Genomic DNA, 15,451 nt, shown 5'->3' with positions numbered 1-15,451 from the left:
AGGGCAAGCCAGACAGAGAACAGCTAGGGAATTCCTAGAGGCATGGCATTCATCCACAAACTCCATCAACAAACACATCGACCTGGACCCAATATACCAACCACTACAGCGGACAGCTGAAACTGACAACCGGAAGCGGCAGGGACAGACCACTATAAACACCGGAGGAAACATCAAAGAAGCGCTTCGCAGGAGGCTCCCAAGCACTGATGATGTCGCCTAGCCAGGGGACGAAACGTTTGCAACAAAAACTTCCAGCTCGGCGAACAGAACCACAACAACAAGCACCCGAGCTACAAATCTTCGCACAAACTTTGAACTGTACACAATATTCCAAGTGTGGCCGCACTAGCGTTTTGTATAGTTGCAGCATGATATTGCGGCACTGGAACTCAATCCCTCTATCAATAAAATCTAACACACCGTATGCCTTCTTAACAGCAGTATCAACCTGGGTGGCGACTTTCAGGTATCTATGTACATGGACTCCAAGATCCCTCAGCACATCCACACTATCAAGAATCTTTCCATTGAACCAGTACTCTGCCTTCCTGTTATTCTTCCCAAAGTGCATCATCTCACATTTAGTTGCATTGAACTCCATTTGCCACCTCTCAGCCCAATTCTGCAGCTTATCCAAGTCTCCCTGCAACCTGCAACATTCTTCCACACTGCCCACTACTCTACCAACTTTAGTGTCATCTACAAACTTACTAACCCATCCACCAATGCCTGCGTCTAAGACATTTATAAAAATGACAAACAACAGTGGTCCCAAAACAGATCCTTGTGGCACACCACAAGTAACCAGGCTGAACATTTTCCGTCAATGACCACTCGTTGCCTTCTTACAGAAAGCCAGTTTCTAATCCAAACTGTTAAATCACCCTCAATCCCTGTCCTCTGCATTTTCTTCAATAGCCTACCGTGTGGAACCTTATCAACTGCCCTACCCTCGTCCACATACTTGGTCACCTTCTCAAAAAACTCAATGAGGTTTGTGAGACATGACCTGCCCTTGACGAAACCATGTTGACTATCTGCAATGAAATTGTTGCTTGCTAGATGATTATAAATCCTATGACTTATAATCCTTTCCAAAACTTTTCCTACAACAGATGTAAGGCTCCCACATTCATATCAAATAGGCTTTGTGTTATTCCATATCAGAGGTGATATCATTTTTTATCTGTGATTGATGGTGCATATTTGGTAAACTAGATCAGACACACCTAATATCTTTTTCCTTTTTCAAAGATGGTCTACCTCGTCCTGTTATCCTTTGGCATGATTCCTTGTCAATCGCCAGTAATGATATCCAGTCAACGGTCAAATTGAATTGGATGTCTTATCAGCAATCACTAAAATGGAAGTGTTGGGTTCATGGTAAAGTACCTAAACCAGCCTGGAGTTGTACTGATATTCATCACTATGAATGGTGCAAACTAGCTCTTTTTGATTTTCTACTGCAGGTAAGGAACAATTTGACAGTATATCTGTATATTTGTAATTTCATGCAGGCCTCTTCCAAAATAGACAAAAAATAATTTAAAAATATTTCACACCTGTTGGTGATACTTCGTCCAATGTATCAACTTCTTCCTACAGTTACGTTGATACTTTGTTAAATATATATTTTGTAAACATTTTATTGTATAAAATGAGGAATATTAATGACAGAATTGAAGAGGTTGGTTTCTTGGGTCTTTAGATTTTGCAGGAGAAAGTGAGGACTGCAGATGCTGGAGATCAGAGCTGAAAATGTGTTGCTGGAAAAGCGCAGCAGGTCAGGCAGCATCCTGAAGAAGGGCTTATGCCCAAAACGTCGATTCTCCTGTTCCCTGGATGCTGCCTGACCTGCTGCGCTTTTCCAGCAACACATTTTCAGCTCTTTAGATTTTGCAGTTGGTTCTTCCTGTCTTGTGTTGTAACTGTGATAGAACACCAGTTGGTCTCCAAGAGAAGAAGTTATTTTTAAACGGATATGATGCTTTTCTGGGAGTTGAGTCGGGTGTTTTAGACCAACACAATGGAGTGAAGATTTCCCTCTGCATTAAATATAACAAATCATAAAATCTGCAGGAGTTCTCCTATGAGCTTCAACAACAATTCATTATAACTTCAATTGGAAAGCAAATAAAACTCAGAGAAACAGGCATTGACCATTTTTCTAGTGTTTTGCCAAAAAATGTGATTGGGGAACCTGTGGGGAAAGTTCTACACATTTATGGCAGCGTTAATGAAAATGCCCTCTCAATGCAACTTAATTCTTAGTTAAATATTCCTTTTTTCCAATTTCCCTGAATAAAATGGCAAACATTTAGCCATTGTATGCCACATTCACCAGGAATAGGGATCAGTGTTTCCAAGAATATTTTGTATCTTTACAATGAAGAGGAAGAACTTAAATCCATTAGCTTAGATGGATACAAAATTTGATCCTGTTGGCATAAAAGACTGCGGATTGACTTATTGGCTCACTGAATGTAACAAAATGTGTTGTTTCCAAAGACAATCTTAGTCACCAGCAGGAGAACCAGCAAAAACTCTTTGGAGCAGCCACTGTGAAGGCCTGCTGGAATGAAATACATCAGTGACCAACATCAGGTATTCCCAGAGTGGTGCTGGAAAAGCACAGCCGGCCAGGCAGCATTCGAGGAGCAGGAGAATCGACATTTCAGGCATAAGTCCTTCATCCTGACAAAGGGCTGACACCTGAAACATCTATTCTGCTGCTCCTTGGATGCTGCCTGACTGGCTGTGCTTTTCCAGCACCACGCTCTTCAGCTCTGATCGAATGGTGGAACAGGCTGAAAGGACCGAGTGGTCCATTCTTGTTCCTTATTTGTACGTTCTCAATCATCTCTACCAACTTTGTAAATTTGTATGCATACGTCCCCAGATCTCCGATCCTGCAAACACTTTAGAATTATGCTGCTTGTTTTATATTGTTCTGTTCTTCCTTCCCAGCAAAGTTTGTCATTTCACACTTCTCTGTTGTCAATTTCATCTACCTCTGGTCTGCCAACTATATTTTTTTTGTACAAGCATAACTTTTTCAACTCCATTCATTCCACCCTGATTTGGTATATATCTTCATTATATGTGAATGATTACCCTTATCACTAGCATACAAAATGCTATCACAAAAACGGCGAAGTAAGAGTTTGGTCTTGAGAGCTCTTGTGATGCTGTGGTGCTATCCTTATGTCTAGGCCAGAAGATCTGAGTTCAAGTCCCTCCTGCCACAAAGTTGTGTCATAACAGGTTGATTAAAAACATTGAAGGTTGTTGGGCTCTAGGTTTCCTACAGGTTGAGTTTCTGTTTTGTGCATTCCCATATGAGAAAGCCATGGGGTTAGTCTGGACATCAGGTGATAACATAAAATAGACTATATGTATGTTCAGTCCTCCATTACATACTGTACCTAATTTCTACTTATATAGATTTCAGATCTGAAGTAAAATCAGGAGAGATTAATTTGGTTAGCCATTATATATTGTTCAATTTACATAATATTATTCCACTTAATAGCAGTGAACTCTCTCAGTATTACGATAGAGAAAGGATCAAAGACCAGGTAAATCTGAATACCTAATTGTTGGCTCAGCAACACAATTAGAGAACCAATGAGTTAGTACATTAATCTTGCGTCTTTTAGACTGAAATCTCAATTATAACTACAGCTCAGTATTTCAGAGGTGAGTTATTACATCAGTTCAAAACTCATCCATTTCAACAATGAAGAGGACTGGGATATTTTAACTCCTGAGCTTCATTTAAATGCTGCCCACTCACTTCCTACCCATTTGGGTCAGCAGTAACATTCACATAGCCAAGGGGCTATTTCCTCACACCAGTTAAGTGGTTTTATCAGTTACTGGGGCGCCCTGTGTGGGTCCATGTGATTGAGTGGCAGTGCATAGTAGATCCTGACAGGAAGAGACTTGAAATTTCCTGAGATTTCATTTGTGTTCCTGTGTGGCTTAGAGGAAACATCTTTTTCTTTTGGCCTCCTGAAGAATATAAAAATAATGTTTTCTTTGATCTTTTTCTGACTTTGAACTCCTGCTTCACTGCATTAACTTGGCAGCAGGTCCACTTCACTTTCCACTCGAACTCCTTGTAACAATTGCAGTTCAGTCCTAATTGGATCTCAACGTCTTAATGTTAAGGAGCCCCCAGCTAGCTTTAATAATTTGTCATTGCCCTGGCTTCGTGGAACTGGTTAAAATATGACAGGTTATTCAGGACAGGTAAGTTATCTGGCTCATTTTAACTGCCTGGAACAGATCGGTTAAAATCATCCTGAGACATGTAATATCACTGGATGAGTAATCCAGAAGCCAAAGGTGTCACGGTCTGAAAGGGTGAAATTTGAGGAGTGTTTTAAGTATCATTCTTTATGAAAGGACCTGTCAACAGAACAGCTTAGAACCTTGAAGTAAAACTTCACATCCAGGTAATTATCAATAACTCTATATCAATAAGTGTTGTTTTTTCCTCTATCACACTAGACCCAGCACACCCTGTAAATCCTTATACAGATGGAGATGATGCCGTCAAATCTTCCCCATGGTGAGGTGCAGACTTGGTTTATCTGCATCTACAATGCAGACTAATATTCTGGTGACACTTGCTGGTCTAACAAGAAATAGGCTCCTGGACTGAACAAGAATTTTATTGCAGCGACTAGTTACAGGGAATATTTATATGATAGACATTGTTATAGAGTCTATGAGAATTACCTGGATGTCAAGTTTTATTTCAAAGTCCTAAGCAGTTCTGTTCTGCGGACAAGAGTTCAAATCCCACTGTGGCAGCTGGTGGAATTTAAATTCAATTAATAAATCTGAAATATAAAACTTGCCTCAATAATGGTGACTGTGGCAACTATGATTGGTTATTGTATAAATCCATTTGCTTCACCAGTGTCCATTTGGGAAAGAAATCTTCTGTCCTTGCTTGTTCAGGTCTGTGTGTGACTCCAGACCCACAGCAATGCAATTAACTATTAACTGAACATGAAATCCAAATTGAAAAGCAAGCCATTTAGTTCAAGAGCAATTCGGGATGAGCAACAAATGTTGAACTTTCCAGAGATGCCTCTTGAAATCTTATAAAAGAATAAAAACAAAAACAGAAGATTTAAAGTCCCATAAGTTAATGTGATGGATACCGACTGAAATGTCTGGACCTTGTATTGGCAGATGGCATAGTGTGATTACAGGGGGATGGAAAATAGGATAAAAATGATTAAAACTGTGGAGTGAATTTTTTAAATAAACCATTTAGAGTCATGCAGCATGGAAACAGACCATTCGGCCCAACTCATCCATGCCGACCTGGTTTTCCCAAACTAAACTAATCCTATTTGCCTGCTTTGGCACATATCCCTCTCAATCTTTCCTATTCATGTACCTGTCCAAATGTATTTTAAATCATGTAACTGTATCCTGTATCTATCACTTCCTCTGACAATTCATTCCACATATGAGCCATCCTCTGTGTGAAAATGTTACCCCTCATTGTCAGTTTTAAATCTTTCCCCTCTCACCTTAAAATTATGCCCTCTAGTTTTCAACTGCTCTACTGTGGGGAAAAGAACTTGACTATTCACCTTATCCATGCCCTTCATGATTTTATAAATCACAATAAGGTCACACCTCAACCTCCTACACTCCAGTGATAAATATCCCAACCTATCCAGCCTCTCCTTATAACTCAAACCCTCCAGTCCCATCAACATTCTTGTAAATTTGTTCTGCATCTCTCTAATTTAATAATATCCTTCCTGTAGCAGGGTGACCAGAAATGAACACAGTACTCCAAGTATGATCTTACCAATGTCCTGTACATCCGCAATATGATGTCCCAATTCCTATACTCAGTGTTCTGACCAACGAAGGCAAATGTGCCAAATGCCGCCTTCACCATTTGTGTACCTGTGACGCCACTTTGAAGGAAGTCTGCACCTGAGCCCTGAGGTCTCTCTGTTCAACAAGAGTCCCCAGGGCCCGACCACTAGCTGTATAAGCCCTGCCCTTGTTTAGGTTACCAAGATGCAACATGTTGTATTTAACTTGCATTCATCTGCACTCCTTGCCCCTTTCTGCACTAACTAGTATTTCCCTGTAACAGAGGAATGTCAGTTATTTGACATGTTGTACTTCAGCAACAATGGTTTCATGGCTGTTTCAAAGATATCCAGACTGAAATGTCTGTGGAAAAGACGTAATTAACTGGCACTTCCAACATTTCAAGGGCTCTGCATTTTTTCTTTTCAAAGCCAAGAATCTAAACAGTCTTTTTGTATTTGCTTTAAAGTCTTTTCTCTGAGCTTTTACAAAACTATTTTCTGAGGAGACAGAATCTGAAATTAAATTAAATGAAAAGCAGAGTGGTGATACTCCTTTGTGCACTTTTGAGTGAAATGTCAATGATTTCTTGGATAGATAACAGTTAGTTAGTCATTTCCTTTCCCAGTTCTTTCCTGCGTAATTCATGTATGAAACAACTAGCTTTCAACTTTTTTTTTGGAATAGAAATTATTTAATTCCCAAGTAAATCTCACATTGAATGAAATCTTGTGGCAGTGCCAGCAATGCTGGTATACCAGTCAGTTTCTTATATATACATGTTCTGAAAGATTAACAGAGGAGTTGCAACAGTGGAAAAAATGTTCCCGGATAGGAAATGTGACAATGGGAATGACAGGAAGAAGAGTACATAAAAGCAACTGAAATTAAAAGGCTAAGTGTCCAAAACAATTATTTTAGTTCATGTAGATGCCTAGCAAACTCAGAAAACCATTATAATGTTTAATTCTTCAACATGAGCTACTGAAAAATGCATTCAGCTGATGTGTTTTGACCTGTTAGAGATCTGGAAGCTCCACAACAGATGCACACCCTCTATACCATTGAAAAGAGCATGTTTTTTTTTTACATGTAAGCACTAAGTAATGCTTCTGGAAACTGTTGGTTTAAGAGTTACCCCTTTTGCCAATTGATGGCATGGGGAGCAGTATGGTGGCTCAGTGATTACCACTTCTGCCTCACAGCAGCAAGGAGCAACATTCAATTCCACCCTTGTTCGACTGTCTGTGGCGTTCTCCCTGTGTCTGCGTGGGTTTCCTCCGGGTGCTCCGATTTCCTCCCACAGTCCAAAGATGTGCAGGCCAGGTGAATTGGTCATGCTAACTTGTCCCATAGTGTCCATGATGTGCAAGCTAGATGGATTAGCCCTGGGAAATGCAGGTTTTCAGGGATAAGGTAGGGGTTGGGTCTGACTGGAATGCTCTTTGGAGGCTCGGTGTGGACTTGATGGATCGATGACCTGCTTCCACACTGTCGGGATTCTGTTCTAAGACAGGCCTCTGGTGGTGGTACTTGTGCAGTAGTTTCTGGTTTGAGACTATGGCATTGACTACCAAGGTCAGGTGACAGTAACTGTAATTATTATCGCACCTCATCAGGAATTGCCGCATCCCTGCAGGGACAAGTAGATTTAGTATTTCAGGCCATTGATTTTTCATCAGAACAAAAAGAAGTCATATTCTTTTCAGTCATATTAAGACATATTATTGAGACATTTACTTTAAGTATAAAAATTCAAACTAAGGTTAAATGAGTTCCTGAGCTCCCTGATAACCACATGAAGATCATTTCACACCAAACCCTGAAAGTGTAGGTTTTGGCACCAGTTCCACTCATACATTTATTATGGTCTGGGTTTAAGACTAATTCCTCCAGCATAGATGAGGACCTTGTGATACCATACTCCACAGGAATTGCCCAGGAAATTGAAGATTCCACTAGACAAGTTCTTGATATCTGAAACCTTCCAAAGTGTCCAATTAAACTAGAGACTTTGATGATAATGAAATTAAGTAAATTAGTTTCCCAGGAAAAACAAGACTATTAAGTGCAACTATTGAGCAACTATTGAACAGACATTATTGTTACCTCACATACCCACAACAAAACCTCCCTTTGATCCTTTACAGGCCCCAGACACTGAACTGGCATCACTGTTCCTGGGACTCGAGCCCTCTTTCACCCCTGCCAGACTCAACTATCTCTCCACTGGAGTCGACTGACACCACCTTTCCCTTGGCAGACCTGACTTGACAACTCCATCATACTCTGACCCAAAACCTAACTGCCAAACCTGATCCAAAAATAACTCGCCCCACCCCCCATCCCTAACTGCCAACCTACCAAAACATTGTATCACTTCCCTCACCTCCCTGCACCCTGGTCCCCTACCCATTTGACATCCTAATCCCTTCTCAGTTAGCATTCTATCCAGCTAGCACCCTATTTATCCCAGTACCATACTCATCTGGCTTGCTATCTCTGGCAACCTGCTTACCTGGCATGCTGCCCCCTTACCCATCTGGGACTCTACCCTCCCAGCACCCCAATATCACACTTACTTTATATCCTTATCATTTGATAATATCTGTCAAAGTGGGTGTCAGGATTTGTTAATTTCAGAATATGGCAACTGACTGCTGTGGTAAGGAGACATGACTTGCCTTCCTCCAACAGTTCTGTGTCATGAAAGAACTGTCAGACTGGCTGCACATTTCTGAGGGAGGTCCGATCACAATCCACTCTCAGAAAAGCCCCTTCTTTCATTAAAAAAAAAGATGAATAGCAATATGCATGAGATTGCAGTTCCTTGGAGAATTTGACCTAATGTATAAACAGGAAAGCCTGTTTCAATGTGCACAATCTACCCAATAGTGTTGGTACAATAAGTACTGCACATCAAAGTACCGACAATGTTTCCTTCTATGTCAAAAATAAGCAGAGTGCCAATCTCTGACAGTGCATTTGGCATCAATTGAATGTTTGTAAATTGCAAAGAAATTTTGATTGTAAGAGAAATAACATTCTAGTTTTCAGCAGAAAATTTAATTTGAATGTTTTCGAAAATGTCTCAAATTTAGTATTACAAAATGAATTAAAGAAAGATTAGGTCAACTTCTTAATCCTATGAATGGCATTTTCATTAAAACAGAAACACATGCAAAATTAACTACCCAAAGTCTATTTAAATCTTTAAAAAGCACCTGAATCAAACTTTCATGGTCTGAAATCAATAATTTCAAATGTATTTTTACTGATAGGAACTGTAGACAAATAAGCAGGTAATAAGTTGGAGAAAGAAGCACCAGAATTCAGACTATTAATAGATATTTTATTTGTCAAATATGGAATGAATACTGTTGAGTATGCACAGTATTGAGGTAATCATAAGACAGCTAAATTTCTTCTCAAGTACAATTTCAAAATCAAAGACAATTTATTTACTTGGAATGATTACTGTGTGGCCTAATTATGTATAGACTTCTAATATTCTGTACCTCGTTCTGTGTTTGTCAATTGATATTGAAATCTAAATAATTAATTGATTGTAGTTTCAATATCATTGTAGAGACTTTGTTCTTTCAGGTTTATAATCGCCTTGACAGAAATTGCTGTGGATTCAGACCCAGAAAAGAGGATACTTGTGTTCGAAATGGCTGGAACGTGAACTGTGACAATCAGGACAACATCAATTTAGTTCATATCATATCCAGAGAAGATGATCATCGGCATTTAGTATTCATAGACAATAAAGGCTACTTTGACAGAAATGAAGATAATTTAAATTTTAAAGTTTTAGAAGGAATAACTGAGTGAGTATGATATTTGTGATGAGAATAATCAGCATGGTGGTGTCTAATTTCTGCAGTGCATCTCGTAGATAATGCATTAGTGCTGCTACTGAGCATCAGTGGTGGAGTGAGTTCATTGGTTCTTCTTCATCATGTGTTAACCTTGACTGAAATTGATACAGGCTTTTCATTCATAGAGTCATTGAGCTGTACAGCTTGGAAACAGATCCTTCGGTCCGACTCGTCCCTGCCAACCTGATATCCTAAATTAATCTAGTCCCATTTGCCAGCATATGGCACATATCCCTCTAAACCCTGCCTATTCATATTCCCATCTAGATGCTTTTTAAATGTTGCAATTGTACTCGCCTCGACTACTTCCTTTGGCAGCTCATTCTATACATGCACCACCCTCTGTGTGAAAAAGTTGCCCATTAGGTCTCTTTTAAATCTCTATAAGGTCACCCCTCAGGGACAATAGCCCCAGCCTATTCAGCCTCTCCCTGTAGCTCAAATCCTCCAACCCTGGCAACATAAATCTTTTCTGAACACTTTCAAGTTTCACAACATCCTTCCTATAGCAGGGAGACCAGAACTGAACACAGTATTCCAAAAGTGGTCTAAGCAATGTCCTGCGCAGCTGCTACATGACCTCCCAACTCCTATAACTCAATACACTGATCAATAAAGGAAAGCATACCAAATGCCTTCTTCACTATTCTATCTATCTGCGACTCCACTTTCAAGGAACTATGACTCCAAAGTGTTTTTATGCATTAAGTGTATAAGTCCTGCCCTGATTTGCTTTTCCAAAATACAGCACCTCACACTTATCAAAATTATACTTCATCGGCCACTCCACAGCCCATTGGCCCCATCTGATCAAGGTGCAGTTGTATTCTGAGGTAACCTTTTTCGCTGTCCACCACACCTCCAATTTTGGTGTCATCTGCAAACTTACTACCTATATCTCAGATGTTCACATCCAAATCACTTATATAGATGATGGAAAGCAGATTCATAGGAGACCTTGCTGCCATGATTGCCTGATGAATATCCTCACACTTGGATTTCAACAGGAATCACATGATAGCAGACAAATGGGTCTGACAAATGCCCAACTTTCATATCCTTACAAGCACAGATTGCTGAATGCAATTGTGCCTTGTACTGAGCTGGTTGAGAATAGGTCCCTTGTTCTGGATATGTCAGAACATATGAGTTTTCCTGTCATATAAACTATTGCCAAAAGTGAAATCTCAACATTGATAAATGCAGCGAAGCTCTTCTGGAACTTATTTTGACACAGTGAATAATATGAAATGTTAATATTGACATAGGGAAAAGAGAAACAAAGTATTTTCATTTGATAAAAGCAATTTTTCTCATCAAAATCCCTCATCAATAATTTTTGGAGCCATTTTAAATTATTTTAAATCAATACTATTGCTATATTCTGAGGGCAGAATCTTCCCAGGCCCTGAACAATGTGGTCTATGGTAAAGAATTTTGGAAAATTGTCAGGTGAGATGCGGTGAGATGTCAGACGAGGCCATACTCATTGTCAAGACGCAAAAGTTGCATTTTCTAACTAAATCCTAAATGTGGAGATGACATTTACAATATTGCTCAACGTGACCCTCACTGCTACCTAATCTCACCTCATTCGTTTGCAGGCTGCAATTTTTCTATGAGCTGGATAGAAACCGAACACTGAGATTTCTGAGTGGTATCTGACAACTTCAGCTTGCCACTAGCTCCTGTCAATCCCCCAGGGCACACTTCATGGGCAGTGGATATGCCACCACCCATCTCAGCCTCTTTCTGACCCACTGTGGGCCACTTGCACCTGCAATGATACAAAAGGAGGGATTCAGTGAGATGTAGGTTGCTGGGGAAATGATAGCTGAAGATGGAAAAGTGTCCTGGTGAGTGAGCAGAAGGCACAAAGGCCATGAAGGGTTAACAGTATGGGGGATTTGGTAAGTGAGTGAGGGAGGGAAGGTATTGATGCAATAATGAGAGTAGAGCAATGAGCCTTGGCAAGAGGTGGATGCAGTAGCAGAGAAACAGTATGAGATAGCAGAGAGAAACAGTGCCATCCACCCTGGCAGACCAGAGAAAGCCAGTGACATTCAACTTCATTGCTACACATTCCTCTGGATAGTTGAGATCCCACTGATCCAGCTGGCAACCTTGAATCAGGTTGGCATGGTCTGATCATGGTGTCCTCTGCTGGTTCTGGCAGAGGACAATGATCCTCTTTTGTACCACTTCATCCACTGAGACCTCCAGACATCTGCTTGCAATTGTTTGGCTCCAATTTCCTTTTATTTGTATGTCTGGGGCAAATATTGTGTACTTTGTCAGTCAACGCCTAATATTGGCAATGACTATTTATAGTGGTCCTGGCACCAGGAATCCCGGAATATCCTGGCAGTGGTGAGTACTTGCAGTGAGTGGAAGAAGCAGATAACCATCAGAACACCACAGAGGCATGGTAGTTAATGAGACAGTTGCTTGAGAAAACTTGCTAGGCCTCATGGAGAGAAATCCATCATAAAACTCAATGAAAATGACACAACCAAAATATGAGAAAATTCAATCGTGAAAGTTTTTTTGAGCAAATAATACTTTTATTCAAATGGTTGAATTCAAAACTTAGGATTTTATTCCAGTTCATTTATCATCGCCAGGGAACATTGTCATTCTTTAAATATTGCTGAAAAGAGACTAGAAGTTGAATAATCAGAACTATAATGCAAGAAACAGACTTGGAAAAGAGATGCACCATTTTATGCAGAATGAGAAGAGGCTACTGATTAGGTAGGAGAATGAGTTTGGGTGAGTTTCTCTTCGGAGGGTCGGTGTGGACTTGTTGGGCCAAAGGGCCTGTTTCCACATTGTAGAGAATCAAATCTAAAAAAAAAATCCCAATCCAGCTGATTGACAGTAACTTTGAGCGAGAACACTGATTTTACCAATGGATTTGCAAGCGTATGTAGAAGCATTGCTCGTATATTTCTCTCTGGATTTAAGTTGTCTGCTTGTACATTTCCAGATTACACATGCAGAAAGATGGGTAATACTGTAGTCCTGTAGACCTTGAGTTTGATGTCTAGTTTGAGGTCTTGTGATCGAGCACTAATTTTCTCAGACAATGGAAGGCTGCAGTTGCACATGGAAGTGATGTTGAATTTAATCTTTCCTCATCTGCTCTCCATGGAAGGAGACTCCCAAGTAATAAGAAGTCACTCACATTGTCCAGCGGCTCCTTGTAGGCCTTGATAGTATGGGGGCAGTGCTCCATTTGGAGCACAGGCTGGCAGAGGAGCTGGTCCATGGATTATTGCCAAAGGTACATATGCCTTTGTGAATGCATCATTGTCAGTATAGAGCTGAACGTAAATGTTTGCATATTGCAGTTTGATGAGAGTCTGGAGTGGCTTTGATCCTGGACTGGCAGTGACTGGAGATCGAACAGTTTCCTGCTTGTCCTGCAGGTTTGCTCCACTCCAGCTTGAAGCTTCATGGATGTGGGTTGCAGTGAGCAAATGGTGAAAGGTATTGATGCAACGATATGGTCTTTCTTGACACCAGTTTGTATAGAGCTGAATGTAAATGTTTGCATATTGCAGTTTGATGAGAGAGTCTGGAGTGGCTTTGATCCTGGACTGGCAGTGACTGGAGATCGAACAGTTTCCTGCTTGTCCTGCAGGTTTGCTCCACTCCAGCTTGAAGCTTCATGGATGTGGGTTGCAGTGAGCAAATGGTGAAAGGTATTGATGCAACGATATGGTCTTTCTTGACACCAGTTTGCACTTACTGAGTTTGTAGTGGATATGTTGGTGAAGATGACGGTTTGCATGTTGCCATGCAACAGGTAGAGTTTAGTGATGAACTTTTGTGGGCAACCAAATTTGTAGAGGATGCTTCAAGGTCCCTTCTGGTTGACAGAGTTGAAGAATGCCACATATAGAGGTTACTGTGTTCACCTTTCTTGGGCTCCTCTTGCCATGAAGATCATGCCTGCTGATGGATGGAATCTTCATGAGACTTTGGGAAGAGCTCTTTATCCACTGGGAGGGGGTTAGTAAGGAAGATGTTTGCAATGACATTCCCTGAGGTGAACACAGGACCCTTCTGTAGTTTTGCATATGACCGTTCTGTCTTCTTTTTTGAAGATGGATGTTCTGATGTATGCGTCACAAAAAGTTAGTATCTGTGCAGGTACAGTGCATGGTCAGGAAGGCTAAAAGGGGATTCTATTTTTTAATACAAGATAAATTTAACATTAAAATAAACATGTCATGCTTCAGTTGGACAGGACATTTGTAAGACCACTTTGTGCAAGTTTAGTGTCCCTATTTTAGGAAGTTTATAAATGCATTGAAGGCATTTCAGAGGAGGCTTAATAAGTTGATACCCAGAATGAGTGGGTTGTCTTTTGTGGGTATTTTGGACAAGTTGGGCTCATTTCCATCGGAGCTGAAAATGTGTTGCTGGAAAAGCGCAGCAGGTCAGTCAGCATCCAAGGAACAGGAGAATCGACGTTTCGGGCATAAGCCCTTCTTCAGGCTTATTCCCGAAACGTCGATTCTCCTGTTCCTTGGATGCTGCCTGATCTGCTGCGCTTTTCCAGCAACACATTTTCAGCTCTGATCTCCAGCATCTGCAGCCCTCACTTTCTCCTCCTAATTTCCATCGGAGTTTGGAAGAGTGAGGGGTGATGTATAATTGATTGAAATGTATAAGATCCAAAATGGCATTGTCAAGGTGGACACGGAAAGGATATTGTCTCTTGTGAGTCAGTCCAGAACTCGAGAGCACTGTTCTAAAATCAGAGGTTGCCATTTGAGGACAGAGATGAGAATATATTTTTCCTTGAGGTTGTGTGAATTTATAATTTTCTTCCTCTGAAGGTAGTAGAGATGGAATCATCAAATAGTTTTAGGCGGGGGTAGATTGTTCTTGTTAGGTAGAGGGGTAGAGTGTTATCGGGGTAAACAGAAATCTGGGATTTGAAACACAGACAGATCAGCTATGAGCTTATTGAACAGTGGAGCAGACATGAGAGGATTGCAAGGTTTACTTTTGCTCCAATATCATATGTTCATATGGGACATCTTTCCGAGGGAAGAAGAATAAGGATGGAAATGCTCTACTCGCAGCTTTGAAATGGCAGGTGAGCCCCAAGTGTAAGAAGAAGCACTTCAGTGATTTTAGGTGTGGAAAGCCACACTGAATCCCCTATCTCTACTGTCTCCCTCTCTACCCTGTAAAATGGGTGCTGTTGCATCTGGATTTTAATATGTTTTAAAATATTTCCAGTGAAACTTCTCTTGTAGTGATCTCATGACGCGTAATCAGGTTAAAGATGACCAACCATCTGGTTTTCTGAGCAGCAAAGACACAGCTGAACATTCAGGAAGGCCTCACTGGCAAAGCACGACATTCTCACAAACACCTGGGAATCACTGGTTCAAGACTGTCCAAACTGGAGGAGTAACATCAGGAAGTACAAAGTTAAAAATCACACAACACCAGGTTATAGTCCAACAGGTTTAATTGGAAGCACTAGCTTTCGGAGCGACGCTCCTTCATCAGGTGATTGTGGAGGGCTCGATCGTAACACAGAATTTATAGCAAAAATTTGCAGTGTGATGTAACTGAAATTATACATTGAAGAATTGATTGTCTGTTAAGCCTTTCATCTGTTAGAATACGGTGATAGTTTCACTTCTTTCATGTGTAAATCACAAAATCCTTTTTTTTAAAGT

At 40.6% G+C, this 15,451-nt stretch overlaps 1 protein-coding gene across 1 annotated transcript in view; it reads left to right on the top strand.

The window, feature by feature from the left end:
• The window catches only part of LOC122539305 (Golgi-associated kinase 1B-like), a 39,797-nt gene that overhangs the window by 20,448 nt on the left and 3,898 nt on the right, over window positions 1-15,451 (top strand). The window contains exons 2-3 of the mRNA XM_043674001.1: window positions 1,258-1,472; window positions 9,466-9,692. Coding sequence (XP_043529936.1) covers window positions 1,258-1,472; window positions 9,466-9,692 — 442 coding nt within the window. The remainder of the gene's footprint in view (window positions 1-1,257; window positions 1,473-9,465; window positions 9,693-15,451) is intronic.

Source organism: Chiloscyllium plagiosum, chromosome 32 (genome assembly GCF_004010195.1).
Source record: "Chiloscyllium plagiosum isolate BGI_BamShark_2017 chromosome 32, ASM401019v2, whole genome shotgun sequence".
Lineage (NCBI taxonomy): Eukaryota > Metazoa > Chordata > Chondrichthyes > Orectolobiformes > Hemiscylliidae > Chiloscyllium > Chiloscyllium plagiosum.
This window is presented reverse-complemented; position numbering and strand designations above follow the sequence as displayed.